Below are 19,972 nucleotides of genomic sequence, written 5' to 3'. Positions count from 1 at the left end.
CACAACCAGGACAGCGTAAACTACAGTTCCCAGAGAGCGCCGCGTCGGGAGCGGAGCCTTTTCTCGCTAACACCGCTCGCCCTCTCCGAGTCAGTTCCGCGGTAGAGGTGACCTGACTCTCTGAGGCTCATTTTGCAGTTGTTGAAATTGTCCCCGCAGTTTTCAATCATGGTGAGTGTGGGCCCCGGGTTCCTGCCCACCTCTGGCTCTCGCGCCCTTGTGTGGGGTTTCTTGCACTTTAGGGACTTTTGGGAGGCAGCTGTGCAAGGCACTGTCCTTCGCGCCCTTTGGCAAGCTCGGACTCATCTTCTGGGGATTGTCGCAGTGACCCAGTAATGGGAAGGGATTGATTTCCACCTTGCGGGGTATGGGGCGCTCTTAGGAGGACTCTGGAGAAGTAGTTGTCCTGGGAGAGGAGCGATCTTAATCCTGCTGCATGGCGGGAGGACAAAATGCGACGCTGCAGCTATTTTCCAAAGGACGTTACGGTGTTTGATAAGGACGATAAGGTTTGCGATGGAAGGGAAAGGTTGGGTCCTAACCCCTTTTTCTCCTCATTTGCCCACAGTGTTTATAACGGCTTTTGTCACAGGGAACTTGAAAGCAAAAAGCTGGAAAGGTAGTATTTACCAGGTGCTCCAGATTACGATCTGCGTTTGCAGGAGACGTGTTTCCGCCATATCTAATTTCTCAAAATGTTATTTGGAACCCGTTCATTGACCTTTTTTGTAATGCCAGGACATATTGAAGTGACAGCATCACTAACCAAATAACTACTGCAAATATTCTTTATTGAACTGTATGTTGTGAATTCCAGAAGCACCTCTCTTAAATGTAACAGAGTAACCATTTTGTCATGGAAGACCTGGGTAACCTGCATCTCCATCGCTTGTCTCTGCTGAAAGAGAGGGGGAGGGGGAGAGTTGGTGAAGGAACTCTGGCGTAGGAATAATCTGCGTACTGCTTGAAGGTGACATTTGTCATCAAACTCAGAGAAATCGCTTCATATTATCAATACAATGGCTTGTATTTATAGTTGCGACTGTTTTTCCTACTTTATCTGCAAAATACTAAAATGGCTGGAGAATGTGGAGAAATGTTTGAATGAATTGGAAATTTCCCAGAACCTGAAAAGACACGTTTTCAAGGCAAGGGCATTACTTTCTCTGCCTGTCTAACGGGGCCAGTGGAGACAGCTACTAATTTCCAGTAGGTGTTAAACCTAGGTTTCCTAAATGTTTTGTCACATAATTAGTCATTTAAATTATGGTTTCGGTAGTTTCTGTCCTAATAACCTTAGCTAGAAAGCAGAGGTACTTATTATCTGAGAACCTTGGACTTTTTGCTTTTAGAACTGAATGGGCTCTTTTAAAGGCCATCTTGACGAATCTCCCCACTTCAGATCTTAAAATTGAGTTTATCGAGACCCAGAGAGAATGTGATTTGCCCCAAGAGTCTCACACTCTTGCCATTTTTCTATATTGTGTCTTACACTTACCAAGTCTTTCTGAATTTTTATTTTTATAGGGACCACCGCAGTGAGGTCTCGCAGCGGGGGAGAGACAGTGTACTCAACTCCCTGAAAACTTATTTTTACTAGCTGAGATTCCGGATGAAGTTACCAGTTCATACTGCATATACAAACTCAAATATGTTATCAGCATGTAGATGACTTGATAGCTTTATTCCTTGCAGTTCAAAATACTGGAATTGTAGAATTAAAAGGGAATTTGGAGATTATATTATCTACTCTTATAATGTAGTCTGGTGAGGTCAGATAATTTTCCCAAGGTCACAGAGATTTTGGGCCCCAGATTCTTAGCTAGTTTCCCTAGCAAGGCCCCACCGTTGGAAGGTCACTGGGGTGCCAGATAACACAGAGACAGAACATGAGGAAGAATTTGTCTGGCAGTTTGCTGGAACTGACAGCAAACTCACACATGACTCAATTTCCCTGCCCCCTCAGGAGGGTGTGTGAATGGACAGAGTTAGAAAAGAGCCTTCTTCTGTAAGCTCATTCAAAGCGGAGGATTCTTTGCTTGTTGTCTATAGGGAGTGACAGCAAAATAAACTGTATGAAGGAATCTAAATGGTATGCTTAGTTTTTTGTGTTATAGAAATACATGTAATTTAGAAATATATATAAATTTGAAAGTGAAAAAGAAATATGTGGATCTGTCTGTGGAATAACAGAGACACTTAAATTCAATCTTTATAGCTGAGAAGTTAGCACAGAGCCTGCATCTGCAGGAAAGTCATTGGTGCCCTGCTAAAAGCAAAGACATTCCTTTTTTGGATCTTGGCAGACTGCCCAGATATCTGAGCAAAGAATAGTAACCTATGTTCACACTATAACATTGTGAAAGTCAGCAGGACTCTCCCACCCTCCTGCTTTTCAACTGCAATGTTGCAGAAGAGCAGAAAGAACCATACATGGACTTTTCTTTCTCTGTTTCATCTTCAGACATTCAAACACTAACTAAGCCTCATACTACCATTAATAAGATGGAATTACCTAGCTGGGAAAGTAATTTCCCCAAAGACACAGAAGAAAACTGCTGAGGTGGAATTAACTGTTCATTAGGTGGCCACAACCCCTTCACTAAGGACTGCGATACTGTGAACATGTTTTTAAGTAGCTACTAAAATTGACTGCATTATTCTAACCATATAGGTGACCTTATGGGAAGTTAATAGATAGTGATCTTCACTCTCTCCAGCCCCCCTTTTCTTATCCTAGTTTGCTGTTCATTGAAGTAGTATCTGTTCATACTTTATACCCTAACCTTCCTTCATTCAACAAATACTTTTTGAACACTATGTGGAAATGCAAATCCATATCAAAGACAGGTTCTCAAGAGCGCTTCATGGCCTAATACAGAGCAACAGAAATGTAAATAGAAAACCACAGGCTATTAAAGTCTTTAGAGGAAAATTCTGTGATGATAATTATAAATACTCACTACGTACTGTTCTTAGTGCTTTGTGTGTTAACTCTTTTAATCCTTAAAACTACTCTGTTTGTTAGGTAATTGCTATTATTATCTCCATTTTACTATGGGGAAATAATACAGAAAGGTTAAGTAACTTGTCCTAGAGCATGCAGTTAATGAGTTGTGGAGCCAGGACTTGAACACAGAAAGTCTGGCTCCAGAGTCCATCTCTTTAATTACTACTCTCTACTGCTTCTCTAGCCCCGTTTTAGAAAATTGGTGTATCCTTTTGTTTCCTTCACGTGATTCACCAATGGATTCCCTGGCCTAAAATAGTACCAAGTACATGATAGGAACTTAATGATGTTTTGTTTAATGAATGAATTAAATGAGAAAACAGTTCATCAGTGGATTTATAAGGTAATATCATTAGTACTAATGACAATTTTGTTAGCTATAGTTGGAACTATTGTGGTCACTAAGTTTCCAGTTTTCTCAATACATAATATATATGAATAAAATACCTTTTGTTTTCATAGTATATATGAATAAGTTTTTGTTTGAGACAGGATCTCACTCTGTCACCAAGGCTGAAGTGCACTCACACAGTAATGGCTCACTGTAGCCTTAACTTCCAAGGCTCAAGTGATTCTCCTACCTCAGCCTCCTGAGTGGCTGGAACTACAGCATCTGCCACCACACCCAGCTAAATTGTTTTTTTAAGAGACAGGGTTTCACTATGTTGCCCAGGCTGGTCTCGAACTCCTGGGCTCAAGTGATCCACCCGCCTTGTCCCCCCGCACAATGCGCTGGGATTGTAAGTGTGAGCCACTGCACTCAGCCTGAAATAGCTTAAATAAATAAAATATCTTTAAAAATTTTTTAAAGCACGTTACATATGTTTTCAAACAGTTCTTATACATTTCCATCTTTTTGATAGTTTTACAGGACCCAGCTATTCCTTCAAGCAAATATCGGAGTTCCAACTACAGGACAGGTGTTGTTCTAGGCAATTGAGATACAGCAGTAAATAAAATAGACAAAGTTCCTGTCCTTAAGGATCTCATATTCTAAAGGGAAAGGGAGTAATAATTTCTTCCTGTATTCCCTTTTCCTCACCTACTCTACTTCAAGGAAAGAAGGGAAAATGACAGAATGAAAAACGTGTAGGCCATTAAAGATTTTTCTATAAATAGTAATAAATTAGAAAAAAATATTGTGTAGTATGTAGTTGGCTATGATCAAATTCATTTCTCTACACCAGTTGACGCTTTTTGTTTTTGTTTGTTTGTTTTTTGTTTTTTTTTTTGAGAAGGAGTTTTGCTCTTGTTGCCCAGGCTGGAATACAATGGCACGATCTCCACTCACTCAACCTCTGCCTCCCGGGTTCAAGTGATTCACCTGCCTCAGCCTTCCAAATAGCTGGGAGATGCCTGCCACCACACCCAGCTAATTTTGTATTTTTAGTAGAGACGGGGTTTCTCCATATTGGTCAGGCTGGTCTCAAACTCCCAACCTCAGGTGATCCGCCTGCCTCGGCCTCCCAAAGTGCTGAGATTACAGGCATGAGCCACCATCCCTGGCCTGACACTTCTTTTTTGAAAATTTTTTTTTTCTTTGACTTCTATGAGTGAGTACCAAATTGCTGAGTGCTGCTGACTTTCAGAGCTTAGTGTCAGAAGCTTAAAAGAAGCCTTCGAGGCTATCCATCCTTGTTTCGTCTCAGAGACGTGACTCTCATCTGGAAGAAGGAACTTTAAGTAAAAAGAAACCAAACACTTCTAGGCTTAGTCACATCAGTGGACCATTTCTCCATGCAGGTAGGGGTAAAGGTGACAGTGGAAGTACATTTACCCAGCATTATCGGGGAAAGGAATGGTTCACCTTAACTGAATTTTTCTGTCTAACTAAACCTACCCATTACGTTTCTAAACATTATTGTTTTGTTCTTTTTAATAGATATATTTCTATCTTTTAAAATTCTGTCAGCTTAGTCTTTTTTTACTCAGAGTCATCACTTTGAATATCAGTTATCTTTGTTTCTATGTCTGTATTTTGTTCAGGAACTGTTGAAATCTCTGTTTGTATGTCTTCCCTCCTTGCTTTTAAAAATAATTTTCCCTTGGAATCAGGTTGTCAGCTGTCTGTCACTACATGTTGCTGTTGTTTCTCCCGAAATAAAAAATCTTGTTTTTCCTCCTCCAGACAAAGTTGAAGCACGATTAATTGTCTTATTTAAATGTTTTGGCTCAATGTAAATGGAAAGTTTTAGCCTCTTTCACTCTTCTTCTTGGTATGAAGATTATATTGAGCAGATGGGAGTGGGGGCTTTGCATAATAAGGATTTGTGTGGCTCTAGTGGCTGCCAGGGTTTGGATCACCACATACTGAACACATCAACATTGTTGAGCCTATTTTAGTGGTAAAATATCCCAAAAAAGGTGGATAAGATTATGTAAGTAAATCCAGGGTAACACTTTTAGCTCCCTACATGGTGAGAGTTAAATAACACCACGTAAATATGCAGCACATTCATTTTCTACTGAGCCAGATGCAAAAGGACTTTAAAATTTTACATTCACTTTTAAAGTATGTGGATTTCTTACTATAGATTAAAATCCTGGATATTTTTAAGGTACAGTAGTACTTAAAGATGTTAATGGGTCTTTTTCATTACAGTCTGAACCAATCAGAGTCCTTGTGACTGGAGCAGCTGGTCAAATTGCATATTCACTGCTGTACAGTATTGGAAATGGATCTGTCTTTGGTAAAGATCAGGTAGGAACAGGTGTCTATAAATCTTAAGTTATTAGAGTAAGAATATGGTTAATAAAAATCTGTATTTAGTTGTACACAAATTGTTAAACAGTGAAGGAATATGTAATCCCAGTAAATGTAATAGGCACATTGCTATAAATGGAAGCTACTAAGGTATTTATATGTACGCCTCCAGGCACTGAAAACACTTTGCAAATGAGAACTCTTCCATATATTGTACTCAGTTGACTTGGTGCAACCAGCAGGTGTCAGTCAATGGGAGATATCACTAATGACAGTAACTTACAGTCATGTGGGAGAGAGTTACTCAGTAAGCACTCCCTTGTTCATAAATGGCCTTTGGAACCAAAAGAGTAAGGAAATCTGCTTCCCAGCTGAAGCAGGCACTCCGACTTCCAGCAAGCCTGATTAATATACACTAAAATCCTTTTCTAAGGTATTCATTTATTCAGTTTCTTGATCCATGGATACTGAATTATTCTTTCATGTCAGATACTGTACTTAGCTTTCCATGAACTGAAATCAAATATACAGCTATTAACAATAAGAGCAAGCTATGGCATGTCACTCAGTTTAATGTTTTTTTCATATACTGTTAAAATTGAGTAGTGGTGATTCCTCTCACTGTGTCTGTTAGCAAACCAATGCTGGTTTTATAGCATCCTTCTTTCTGAAAGTGGCATAGTGCTAGATACCTGACCTCCTAAAATAATTATCATGACTAATTAATGGGAATTACATGCATGTACATACCAAATAAAAACTATGTGAAAAGACTTTCTTGTGTCTAAATGAAATAGCCTACACTAACAGATGCTGTCCTTGCTATTTGGTAGCCTATAATTCTTGTGCTGTTGGATATCACCCCCATGATGGGTGTCCTGGACGGTGTCCTAATGGAACTGCAAGACTGTGCCCTTCCCCTCCTGAAAGGTGGGTTGGGGAGTGGAGAAGGGATTTTATGGTATTTGATTTCTTACAAAATACAGGTTTTAGGTTTTTGTTAAAGGCTCTCAATTAGAAATTATTTCATAAGAGGATTTTTTTATTTTGAACTACCACTACTTATTAACTACTTATGTATACCAAGGATAAATAAGGGTAAGAAATGAGCAACAATCAATGTCAGGTAAAGGACTATCCTTTTTTCCCCAGTGTGTGTGTGTATATAATTTATTATACCAGTTAAGTGTAATATTGCACAAGGGTTATACACCTGAAATTGTCTACACACACACACATTATAGACAATGTAGGAATTGTCTACATTGTGTTGTTACGGAGTCTGCTTAAATGGTAATAGTAGCATCCTGTAATGGAAAACTTTCTCAGTTTTGAAGGATGTCCTTCATAGCTATACATTGCTCTGGAAGTTGGTTGGTTCCTCTTACACGGTCCCCATCCCATCTACCAATCATCAGGTTGAGACATAGTGTAAATTGTCCTTACCATATGCTCTATAGTTTGAAAAAACCCAGAAGAGCTCAGCTAAGGGCCTTTGCAAATCATTGAACTATAACACAGATATAATAAGGAAGCCTTAAATTTGATCGAAAAGTTTATTAAAATATTCTAAATTAATTTAAATATTTTTCTTCAGCTATTTCTTCATCATAGTCTTTCTTTTGGTAAGGATTAATTAATGATACTCTCCTAGAAGTTTGCACAAAGCAAAATAATATATACCTTCCAAGAAAAACTTTCCTTAAAATTCTTCATCTGTTGAATAAACATTTGCTAGAAGGGATACTCTGCCATCTAAGTCTTTTGGTTGCAAAGTTCTGTAGAAGAATACATGACTGCCCACACTATTCTGTTGGTTCCCTTTTCTCACCCACAGCTCTTTCCAAATCAGCTTTGCTGCTTTTTCCCATTTGTATTCCTTTCTCTGCTGAGTTCCCTGTGCTTTTTCTCTAAAGGGCCCAGATTGCTGTTGGTTTGTCCTCTGCCAGATATGAATATGACAGGGAAGGGAAAGTTCAGCAAATAAGGACATGTGACTGGGAAAGAGGAAGATAATTTTTTTTTTCTCCAACTGGTGTTCCTGTCTATGCCCATTTTCAGACTTATGGCAGCCTTGACTATGATGCAACTAGCCAATTTTCCAGTGAAAATGCTGAATGTTGGTCATAGCTTTTTTAATACAATCAACAAAGAAGTGCGATGACTTATGTTCTTTAGTCAAAAAGCAAGTGATGTTTGCTTATTGTACTAGCACTGGAGCGTAGTGGTTGAACTCTGGACCAACCTAGGCTGGAATTACAGCTCCATTATCTTTTGATGGTGGCGAGTTAATCTCTTTAAACCTCAGTGTCTCCATCTATAAAATGTGAAGATTAAATTTGATAGTAATATAAATCTCTTAGCATTATCCTGGCACAAAACTCCTCAATAAACATTTATTATTTTTAAATTTGTGATTGGTGTCTTAGACCTTAAAGTAATTGTAGTTTAAAGGTTAGGTGAATTAGTTGCTCTTTTGTGTTGTGTGGTAATTAGTGTGAATAACAAGTGTCACTTCAAAAGTCGTCATTATATCTTGCATCATATATGATTATAAAAGATAAAAGCTATGGAGTTTTGACATTTAAGATAATTATTGAAACAGGAAAAGCAAAATAAATCTATTGACATTTCTAATGTTATGATTGTTAAATTAATATATTATCTTTCTTAGGCTCCTGAAATGTATATCAGTGTGATATGTAAACACTTGCAACAAGTGAAAGAATTAATGGGTAGATTCAATATGAAAAAGAAAACTTCAAACTTTGATGTTTAAGTAGCTCTGCGTATTTATTGCCATGTCCACAGATGTCATCGCAACAGATAAAGAAGAGGTTGCCTTCAAAGACCTGGATGTGGCCATTCTTGTGGGCTCCATGCCAAGAAGGGAAGGCATGGAGAGAAAAGATTTACTGAAAGCAAATGTGAAAATCTTCAAATCCCAGGGTGCAGCCTTAGATAAATACGCCAAGAAGTCAGTTAAGGTGACCAACGCTGTATTTTATGTGATTTTTCATTATTAGCATTTGAAACTTATGCTTTTAGCATTTAAGCAAAACCAAAATTATTTGCCCTTTTTTCTAGTTCTGTACAATCATCAGTAAATACGGCTCTAGAGTTTTGCTTGATAAGCTCTCCCTTTCTGGGTTTTTTCTTACAGTGTAGAAATCTATATTCAGAGTGCTCAAAAATATTTTTCCTATTAGTATAACGTGAAAATTTAGTATTAGTTCTTAAACATATAGAGAAGGCACAGGACCTTCTGGTGCATTTTTGCTGCATGGGAATATTTATTTATTTAGACATTTAAATTTGTGTGTGATTGTGAAAGGAGATAGCTAGCTGTAAGGTAAGTTTATTCTCAGGAATAGAAGATAGTGGTTTCTGAATGCTCAGATTTTCTTAATGCAGAGGAATTTTAATATGCTTGTCTCTTCAAGAATTGAGTCAGTATGACTTATAGTTCTCTCTTTGTGTTCAAACTATTTACTTTAGATTCTAATATGTCTTAATATTGCAGTAAGCCTTTTTTATTTTTTATTTATTTATTTATTTTTTATTTTATTTTATTTTTTTTGAGACGGAGTCTTGCTCTGTCACCCAGGCTGGAGTGCAGTGGTGCAATCTTGGCTCACTGCAACCTCTGCCTCCCGGGTTCAAGCGATTCTCCTGTCTCAGCCTCGTGAGTAGCTGGGACTACAGTTGCGCGCCACCACACCCAGATAATTTTTGTATTTTTAGTAGAGACGGGATTTCACCATGTTGGCCTGGCTGGTCTCGAACTCCTGACCTCAGGTGATCCACCTGTCTTGGCCTCCCAAAGTGCTGGGATTACAGGTGTGAGCCACCACGCCCAGCCAAACCTTCTTTTATTAGTGAACTATCAATTAACTAGAACTTAATTGTCACCCAGCAAATAGGCTTGCCGGTTAAAGGTTTAACTGATTTCCATATACTTTCCTATCTTTCAAAAAAAGGTGAAAGAAAATTTTTTAAGATTTTTTAAGTTGCCCATTATAATGTTCTATCAATAACATTTCATAGATATCTGCATTTTTTGCTTTCTGTGCACTTCATTTTAAATAGTTAACTTATTTTCTGTCATCACAGAAAATAGTATAAATGAGTTTAATAGAAATCCACAGGTGCCAGTAAAAGATCAGAAGATTGTTCAGACTGCTAAATTGCAGGCTATTTGGAGGTAAAGTACTCCTTGCACAGTAATTCCACCTCTGCAAAGCGTCCTTGTTCGTGAGAAATATTTGCCAGCACTGCACTACTTAGAGACAATGAAGTATCTTGTCTACAGCTTGTCAAAAGAGGTACCAAAAAAAAAAAAGATATATGGGAGTCAGTCTCTGTAATATGGTTGTAACTTTTCTATAAATCTGATATTATTTCAAAATTTTTTATTACCATTTTATAAAAGATTTTTATAACTTAAAATGCATTTTCCTATGCTATATTGTATTTGGTGTTTCCCAGGCCTCCCCTGTACAAAGGCTACCTGTTAGACATTTTCAGTCAAATTTTAACATAGATTAGTTAGTAACTATATAGTCTGTAACTCTTCAGTGCCTTCCATTCCTCCTAGGTTATTGTTGTGGGTAATCCAGCCAATACCAACTGCCTGACTGCTTCCAAGTCGGCTCCATCCATCCCCAAGGAGAACTTCAGTTGCTTGACTCGTTTGGATCACAACCGAGCTAAAGCTCAAGTAAGAAAAATGTCTTTTAAATCTTGTGGTTGTTCAACTTTAAAACATTTTTCTCTCACTTTTAAAATAACTGAATCTGAGTTTGTGCTTTTTTCTTGTTTTTGTTTACTAGGAACCTATTACTTTTATTAAATTAAAAGTAAATTATTATTCATTTGTTAGGGAGTCTTTAAATGTATTCTCTTAAAGGACCAGAGGCTGGACTTCCCACTTGATTTTGTCTTTAACTATATTTCAATTGCTAACTATAATGAAATGCAGTTACTAATGTTCTGTTGTTACAGTGGTTAAAAATTAGTTATACATGATGGTACATAATTTAGTTTAATTTTTTCAGATACATATAATCTCATATAAACAAAGACTTGAGCTTTGTGTGATTGTGTGGTTCTGCTTCTATTTTAGCTGCAGCTAAGCCATCAAATTCAGATTTTAATTTTTAATTTTATATTTAATTTTCAGTTTTATGTCTTTTTAATATTCTATGTGTATCTGTAAAATTTCCTACTTCCACTACTTAGGAGCTAAAGTCTGTTGCTAATTTTCTTTACTCTTAGAGCCATAGATAAGTATGCCAAGGAGCCAGTGACCAGGGAATTAACAATAGCTTTTCAAAAAATTAGAAGCCAGGCAACTGATCTGAGCTAGTTTCCTAGGCTTTTTCAGATCTAACTGGTCCTGGTGCCCGTTCTTGGACAGAACCTCTTTCCTTTGCCCTAATGCTTTTCTGGCCATCCCTTCTTGTCTGTAGGTCATCACTGCTAGATAGGTCTATGAGTTCAGTGCTTTTTCTTCTAGAGAAGATAACTTTAGTTTCAAAAAAAAATTGTTGTTAACCAGAAGATGCTGTGAGGTCTAAGCTGAAGCACTACTGCCCTAACCTGAGAATTAATAATCCTTCAGCTCTGGAATGCCTAGTGAAAGAGAAAAGAATATACATTTGTTAAGCATCTACTGTAAATTGAATGCTATACATGTAATTTTCCATTTAATTTTTATAGTAACCATATGGGTATCTCATATTATCCCTGCATTAGGTAAGAAAACTGAGGCCCAGGGAAGTCAGAGAACCTGCTCAGAGTCATACAGCTCATAAATTACGGAGCCACCTTGATTTGCCTGACTCCAAACCCTTATGTATGTTCTTACCTAATGGTATCAACTAACCTTAGTCCACTTACTAGCTCTGTGATTTTGAGAAAGTATATTCAATGTTTAAAATGTAATAATTGTATCTACCTCAGAGAGTTCTTATGAGGATTAAATAAGATCTGTTTTAAGCCCTTAGCATGGTGCCTGCACATAGTAAATACAAGAAAGGTTGGCTGCTATTATTAGTTGATTTCTTCTTTCTAAGAAGCATACAGCCTAAACATTCCTAATTTAGAGGGTTGTTGGATAACAACCCTTAAATTTTTAGCTTAAAGTGCAAATATTCCCTGAGAGGCTATAGGCTGTGAGCTGGGTCTGGTGGTAGCTGAGAACAAATAGGAGTTGTTTGAATGGCAGGCAGTTTGAGTTCTGTGGGACAGTTGTAAAGGAAGAGATATTATACATGTTACAGTTGTAAACTCTGGATTGCCAGAAAGTGACTTATTTAGTTCCTACAACAAGAAAGTTCCTACAACAATGACACTAACAACCACTTTTTGTTGTTTCACCTGAGGCTTTGGTGGAGATAGGTATTGGAAAATTCTGCTTCCAAAGGTACTTCAAAGAGATACTTTGTCCTAGTGGCTGAAACAGTTCTCACTGCAGGGCTCAAGTCTGAATGAGCAAAGAGGAAAGAACGTGCTATCTCCTCAGACTTTAACCTTCACTTGGGGACATGTTCTTTGTTACTCCTGGGACCTTGGCTAGGCATTGTTTCAGCATGTCAATCTGGCATAGTGAGAGCTTTTAGGGAGTCATTGAAGAAGCACTTTCTTCCTCTAAAAGAAGTTGTTTATCCAGTGAGAAAAATAACAAACCCAAAGATAAGTTTTTCTTACAGGACTGGTTGCTAGATATTTTTGTCTTGGAATTCAGAGGCCTTAGCTACTTAGGGACTGTTTAACACCTGCAGAACTTGCCTGTGTATTTGCAAACCAGTGCTGTATTTATGTCTGCTGATAAGGTAATTTGACATTGATACCAGATAAGGTAATTTGACAATGATACCAGTTAGCTTGTAAGAAAATTACTAGGGCTGGAGAATTAATCAAAAACTTTCAACAGACCTATGTGACAGACATGAGTGTCTAAGGGAGCAAAGAGCTGTTATCCTGGGTATGTATTAATTTAGACTAATTGTGACATGAATCATATTAAGAAACTATATCTGCTGGATGCAAAGTACCTGGCCTTTGCTGTCCAGACAGAACTGGATTAGCTCAAGAGATAGAAGGAGCAAGAGGAGGACAGCAACAAGAACAAAGGAAGGCATGGGAGCCAAGGAGGACTGAGGGTGGAGAGGCCTAGAGGCATTTTGTCTTCACTGTACTTGGGAGCATTGAAGCAGACATTAAGGGAAGTTATAGGCTCTAACTTCCTGGTAATATATATCTTGAGTTAATTGTTCAAGGTATAAATTTATCTTTTTCTATATACCATACCAGCTAAATTTAAGTATAAATATAAGAGCAGTTTCTTCCCCAGTTCTTTCTGGTCATGGCACACGTAAAAAATGGTACTCATTGAACAGCGTGCCACTCTACCCTATCCCACAGGCTAAGCAGATCAATAGCTGGGTACCCCAGAAACCCAACTGTGAACTAATTTGTGGAGACTAATGCAAATATTGTAGATAATAGTCCTAATACTTGCAAGACTTGCAGGGATTAAATCGGTCAAAAGTGATTTACAATATCACAAACATAAATTTTTAAGTAAACTTTTAACTATTTTAGGATTTAAGAAAGCAGTCTCAACTAGTTTAAGAGTGGGAGTGAAAGTAAAGACAGTTTACTTCTTACTTAACTGAATAAATTAGTATGAAGACCAGTCGAGTCATTGCAGACATTTTAGGTAATGGCCTTTTTTTTTCATCTTTATCCTTTTCGCTTGGTTGGTTGGGTTTTTTTTTTTTTCTTTTTCTTTTGAAATAATTTTAGACTCAGAAGTCACAAAAAAATAGTACAGAGAAGGCCCATGTACCCATCACCCATTGATGGTACCTTACATAACTACAGAGTATTATCAAAACCAGGAAGTTGATGAACTACACAATACTATTAACTAGACTTACTGAAGTTTCACCAGTTTTATATTCACTTATTTTTTTCTGTGTCTTTATGAATGATTCTATGACATTTAATTACAAGTGTAGATTCCTGTAACTGCCCCCATAGTCAAGGTACAGAATTTCTTCATCACTCACAAAAGAACTCCTTCATACTCTCCCTTATGGTCACACCTCCCTCTGTCCCTGACATCATTTTTCTGCACTCTACCTCTATAATTTTGTCATTTTGAGAATTTACAAAAGTGGAATCATGCAGTAAGGAACCTTTTGAGACTGGCTCTTTTTCACTCAGTTTAATGCCTTTAAGATCCATCCAGGTTGTTGTTTGTTTCTTTTTGTTGTTTTTCCACTTACCCCTTTTATTTATTCCATTGCCTATGTAAGACATAATACAGTTTATTTAACCGTTCTTTTTTTTTTTTTTTTTTTTTGAGACAGAGTCTCGCCCTGTCGCCTAGGCTGGAGTGCAATGGCACGATCTCGGCTCACTGCAACCTCCGCCTCCCAGGTTCAAGAGATTCTCCTGCCTCAGCCTCCTGAGTAGCTGGGATTACAGGCACACACCGCCACACCCAGCTAATTTTTGTATTTTTAGTAGAGACGGGGCTTCACCGTGTTGGCCATGATGGTCTCCATCTCGACCTCCTGATCCTCCCACCTCAGCCTCCCAAAGTGCTGGGATTATAGGTGTGAGCCACCGTACCTGGCATATTTAACCATTCTTGAAGGACATTTGAGTTGTTTCAGTTTGGAGCTGTTATTACCCTTATTTTAAAATTTTCCTTAAAATATCAAAGTGTATTCCTTTTCTTACATGGTAAATACTCAAATGCTTTATTTATGTGTGCTAAAGCTACAGACTCTGGCACAACTAGTTTTCTCTCCCATTCTTTTTGGGACACAGAGGAAGGAAGAATTGCCCACAATGTCACCAAAACAGATCAGCTTCTTAAAATATTTTTCCACATTCCCTTCTGGTTCATCATAAATTCTGTTGTCTAGTTAGGAACAAATTATACATATACCTGATCATAATTTATTTTCTGCACATAAACTTATCAGACAAATAACAAGCAGGCTGATTTTATTTAAATCTACCAAGACATTTCTTTTTTTTTTTTTTTTTTTTTTTTTTTGAGACAGTCTCGCTGCGTCGCCCATGCTGGAGTGCAGTGGTGCGATCTTGGCTCACCGCAACCTCCGCCTCCCAGGTTCAAGCGATTCTCCTGCCTCAGCCTCCCAAGTAGCTGGGATTACAGACATGTGCCACCAAGCCCGGCTAACTTTGTATTTTTAGTAGAGACAGGGTTTCTCCATGTTGGTCAGGCTGGTCTCGAACTGTCAACCTCAGGTGATCTGCCCGCCTTGGCCTCCCAAAGTGCTGGGATTACAGGCGTAAGCCACCATGCCCAGCCCAAGACATAACTTTCTAACCTTTTTTGTGGCTACTGTACTACATGTGATTGTAAGGCATTGCAGGACCCTAAAGTGCTTTCTGGAGTTATAGCTAGAGATTGTTACATATGTTATAATTTTAGAGTGTATATATGTGTGTACACACACACACATACACATATATAAAACCTCTTTCCTTCAGTTTCCTGATATATAAAATGAAGACAGTCATATCTTGGTAATTTGAGTCCTATCCAACTCTAAAATTTCATATTTAGGGTTATTTGAAAATTAATTTCTATATGGTATATAATAAAAATTTTACCTAAATATAAAGTGCCTAAATACCTGATTACTCAGAAGCACTGAGAAGACATCTCCAAGTAAACATTAACAGTGAAACAAAAGATCACATTTACATATTCAAGAAATAGTAAATTGATTAATAAATAACAGTAACGATTAATGTTTTATGTTTGATACACCTACTGTACTAATAAGTTAACCACAAACTATGGGATGCTTCATACCCTTAAACATTCTACTCCATAAGGTTTCAAGTCCACAGTTGTTACCACTGTTAAGCTGTTGTAGGAAATTGCCAAGCAATAAATTTACATTTTTTACAAGTCAATATAACTCTTGTGTTCTCTTGAAATTTCAGAAGCTTTTTATCTTTATTTAAGGGCATTTGTCAAAACAGGTCCCAATTGGAAATAAAAACCATTTGTCTCAGTAATGTATTTGTTTTCAATTTAACTAGATTGCTCTTAAACTTGGTGTGACTGCTAATGATGTAAAGAATGTCATTATCTGGGGAAACCATTCCTCGACTCAGTATCCAGATGTCAACCATGCCAAGGTGAAATTGCAAGGAAAGGAAGTTGGTGTTTATGAAGCTCTGAAAGATGACAGCTGGCTCAAGGGAGAATTTGTCACGGTAAGAAAAATCTGTGAGCCTTCTTAACACTGAGCATAAAGAACTCTTGAGAGACTCTTAGGGCAGAAAACCTTAAAGAGGGCAGGTCTTTCACAGTTGCTCTGATGACTGCATACTTTTCGGATCATAGTAAGCCAGTCATGATCTAGTGTGATCTGATGTGACGTGTAGCACAGCAGTTGAGATTTATACCAAGATCCATGTCTTTGTCTGACCTATGATAAACTTTGTATGGAGATATATAGTTTCCTTTTTCCAGAAGGATTGGTAAGGCTGACATTGGGTTGTTGCATGATTTTGGAGGGGAAACATTAAGCTCTGGTCATAGCTTTTCACCCCAAGGTCGACTTGGAATTAATGAAAACTTTGCTATCATGACCAAGTAATACTGCTGCCTTCACCTGCCCCCTTCTCAGACTGTGCAGCAGCGTGGCGCTGCTGTCATCAAGGCTCGAAAACTATCCAGTGCCATGTCTGCTGCAAAAGCCATCTGTGACCACGTCAGGGACATCTGGTTTGGAACCCCAGAGGTAAGGATTTAGTGATTTGCACAGGTCACTCTGTTTTATTTTTGTTGCCTGATGATATAATATAAAAAGAATATAGCCTTAGCAGTCAGTCAGGTTAGGTTCATTTCTCAGCTCAGCTGCCTATTAACAAGTAAACTTCGGGGTTTGTTAGCCTTGACCTTTCTGAGCTGTTTTGTCATCTTTTACATGACATTACTATTATACACAGGGTTGTGAGGGTTAAAGGAGATTGCACATGGAAAACACCTAGCACAATGCCTGATACATAGTAGGGGTGGATTTTTTTCTTCTATGCCACAGCTTCCTCATCTGTAAAATAAGGATTAGGTTTCCCTGGCCTACTTCACATATGATATGGAAGCGTGGAATGAAATAATATCCATGAAAGTTACCTTGTCACCAGTACCTGGTGCTGATGATAGTTCCTTACACAGTAATGATGTTATGAACATAGTAAGAAAGGGTCACCTGGTTTAATTTTATTAGTTCATGTGTCAGTTGTGTAAACTAATCATCATGAGTATGTGAAACATTGTTATTTTCAGGGAGAGTTTGTGTCCATGGGTGTTATCTCTGATGGCAACTCCTATGGTGTTCCTGATGATCTGCTCTACTCATTCCCTGTTGTAATCAAGGTAAGGTATTTTGGAGCTATTTCCCTTCTTTGAGGAAGTAGTTATATGTTTCTCTTAAGAATGGTATTATTGGCCAGGCACAGTGGCTCACGCCTATAATCCCAACACTTTGGAAGGGCAAGGTGGCAAGATTGCTTGAGCCCAGGAGTTCAAGACCAGCCGGGGCAACATAGTGAGACCCCCTCTCTGCAAAAATAAAATAATTAGCCGGGCATGGTGGCACACACCTGTGGTCCTAGGTTCTTGAGAGGCTGAGGTAGGAGGATCACTTGAGCTTAGGAGATCAAGGCTGCAGTGAACCATGACAGTACCCCTCCACCAGGCAACAGAACGGGACCCTGTCCCCCAAAAAAGAAAACAGAATGTTATCACTTAATCTAGAAAATTGTTCCTTTACTAAAATAGACATTTTTCTCAGCTTTAAAACTATATGTATTTCAGCTTCAGGTCATTAAAAGTTTTTATGATTGAAATTAATCTGGAAAGGAAGATTCAGCTCTTCCCACTAGACACTATGTTATTATGCCTCTAGTATTAGAGACCTACAAATAGTATATTTCTAAATGAACCAATGGTTTTCAGTGTTGTTCTTTATTATAACTGTGCTAAAGTCAGTCATTTTTGAAGTTTTTTTTTTTTTTTAGATTCAAGGGGTTTAAAATTCAAGTGTTGAGTTTTTATTAGAATTATCTATTAATTAAAATCTGGATTTTTATTTACTTTAGAATCAGACTTTAAAACGATATACCTCTAAATATAAGTTCAAACAAGGTTGTTGCTTACTGAAAGATCAGTTCCAGTTTAAATCTCTTATTTGCATTATTTTCAAACAGAATAAGACCTGGAAGTTTGTTGAAGGTCTCCCTATTAATGATTTCTCACGTGAGAAGATGGATCTTACTGCAAAGGAACTGACAGAAGAAAAAGAAAGTGCTTTTGAATTTCTTTCCTCTGCCTGACTAGACAATGATGCTACTAAATGCTTCAAAGCTGAAGAATCTAAATGTCGTCTTTGACTCAAGTACCAAATAATAATAATGCTATACTTAAATTACTTGTGAAAAACAACACATTTTAAAGATTACGTGCTTCTTGGTACAGGTTTGTGAATGACAGTTTATCGTCATGCTGTTAGTGTGCATTCTAAATAAATATATATTCAAATGAAAGTGACTCAGACTCTGTTTCTAGCTAATATTTAGTGTCTATTCAGGAAGCAAACTTGCGGACAGGCGCAGTGACTGACACCTGTAATCCCAGCACTTTGGGAAGCTTGAGATGGGCAGATCACCTGAGGTCCGGAGTTTGAGACGAGCCTGGGCAAATAGTTACACCCCATCTCTACTAAAAATACAAAAATTAGCCAGGCGTGGTGGCACAGGTCTGAAATCCCAGCTACTTGGGAGGATGAGGTAGGAGAATAAGTTGTCCCGGGGGGCGGAAGTTGCAGTGAGCCGAGATTGCGCCACTGCACTCCAGCCTGAGCTACGAGGGAAACTCCGTCTCAAAAAAAAGAGGACTGGGCGCGGTGGCTCCCGCTTGTAATCCCAGCACTTTGGGAGGCAGAGGCGGGCGGATCACTACGTCGGGAGATCGAGACCATCCTGGCTGACGCGGTGAAACCCCATCTCTACTAAAAATGCAAAAAATTAGCCAGGCGTGGTGGCGGGCACCTGTAGTCCCAGCTACTCGGGAGGCTGAGGCAGGAGAATGGCGTGAACCCGGGAGGCGGAGCTTGCTGTGAGCAGATGGCGCCACCGCACTCCAGCCTGGGCACAGAGCGAGACTCCGTCTCAAAAAAAAAAAAAAAAAAAAAAAGAAGAAAAGAAAACAAACTCGAATGTTTCCCAGGTTGCCTAAATAATTTTGAGATAGATATATATACATTTTTTTAACCAGGGGAAGGCAGTAAGGCTAGAAAGATAAAGCATAAATCTCGTATTTAAATAGAATATAGAAACCCACCTTGTGATAATGAATCAGTCTATTTCAGCATATATTTGTAAACATTACCTACGTTGAACAAATACCATATTTTTAAAATCTTAAAGGTTTACGCTTTGTAGATAATTTGATTTTAAGGCTAGCTACTAATATTAAATAAGTTGCAGATAATATTGTTAACAGTGTTATGCCATTGGATGAAATTAGAATATTTTCATTATATTAAAAAAATGGTAATAGGTTTTCACTGGAGGTATTACTTTTTAGCAGATAAGGAATCATTTATATTTCAAAACCACTAAATACCACAGAAGTTTATGCTAGTGTTAGGAGTAACACTAGCATAGTGTTATGATGTTAGGAGTAAGTAATAAACTAAGCTTATTACTAGAAAAATAGTGGAGTTTTTTTAATAGTCTTGTTTTTCCCCAAACCTATGATGGCAGAAGGCATTTTCTATCTTTTCATCCTCATGCTTAACACACTGTCCACATGTAATAGGCAATATTGTATTAATAAATATCTCCAGGCCTAACATAGTACTCTTCATGGATGCTCAAATATTTGTTGGTTGGACTTATTTAAAATTACTACTTTGGGAGGCCAGGGCAGGAGGATTGATTGAAGCCAGGAGTTCAAGGCTAGCCTGGGCAACAAAACAAGACCCCATCTCTACAAAAAAATTTAAAAATTAGCTGAGTGCAGTGGTGGATTCCTGTAATCCCAGCTACTCCGGAAAGTAAGGCAAGAGGATCACCTAGGCACAGGAATTCAAGGCTGCAGTGAGCTAGGATCACGCCACTGCACTCCAGCCTAGGCAACAGAGTGAGACCGTCGTCTCCTTTTTAAAAAATTAAAAATTACCTAGATC

General features: G+C 38.1%; 2 protein-coding genes across 3 annotated transcripts in view; one reads left to right on the top strand and one right to left on the bottom strand.

Moving 5' to 3' along the window:
* WDPCP (WD repeat containing planar cell polarity effector) overlaps positions 1 to 19,972 on the bottom strand; it is a 730,102-nt gene that overhangs the window by 482,396 nt on the left and 227,734 nt on the right. The gene's annotated exons all lie outside the window — the stretch shown is intronic.
* Positions 32 to 18,326, top strand: MDH1 (malate dehydrogenase 1). 2 transcript variants are annotated; one of them, XM_003830887.5, is made up of 9 exons: positions 32 to 171; positions 5,613 to 5,711; positions 6,548 to 6,644; positions 8,526 to 8,701; positions 10,312 to 10,434; positions 15,816 to 15,992; positions 16,409 to 16,522; positions 17,068 to 17,157; positions 17,991 to 18,326. In XM_003830887.5, exons 1-9 carry the CDS (start codon positions 169 to 171, stop codon positions 18,114 to 18,116), a joined length of 1,005 nt encoding a protein of 334 aa, XP_003830935.1. In that variant the 5' UTR covers positions 32 to 168; the 3' UTR covers positions 18,117 to 18,326. The 2 variants fall into 2 exon arrangements, with proteins under 2 accessions (XP_003830935.1, XP_034809143.1); XM_034953252.2 differs by lacking the exon at positions 32 to 171 and adding an exon at positions 370 to 509.

This window comes from Pan paniscus, chromosome 12, assembly GCF_029289425.2.
Source record: "Pan paniscus chromosome 12, NHGRI_mPanPan1-v2.0_pri, whole genome shotgun sequence".
Taxonomy (NCBI): Eukaryota; Metazoa; Chordata; class Mammalia; order Primates; family Hominidae; genus Pan; species Pan paniscus.
The sequence above is the reverse complement of the archived record's forward strand: the minus strand, read 5'-3'. Positions and strand labels throughout refer to the sequence as shown.

Coding starts and splice junctions, on each gene's coding strand:
- MDH1 (XM_034953252.2), top strand. CDS start 453: ATGCGACGCTGCAGCTATTTTCCAAAGGACGTTACGGTGTTTGATAAG. Junction 8,702..10,311: donor ACGCCAAGAAGTCAGTTAAG/GTGACCAACGCT, acceptor CATTCCTCCTAG/GTTATTGTTGTGGGTAATCC. Junction 15,993..16,408: donor TCAAGGGAGAATTTGTCACG/GTAAGAAAAATC, acceptor CCCCCTTCTCAG/ACTGTGCAGCAGCGTGGCGC.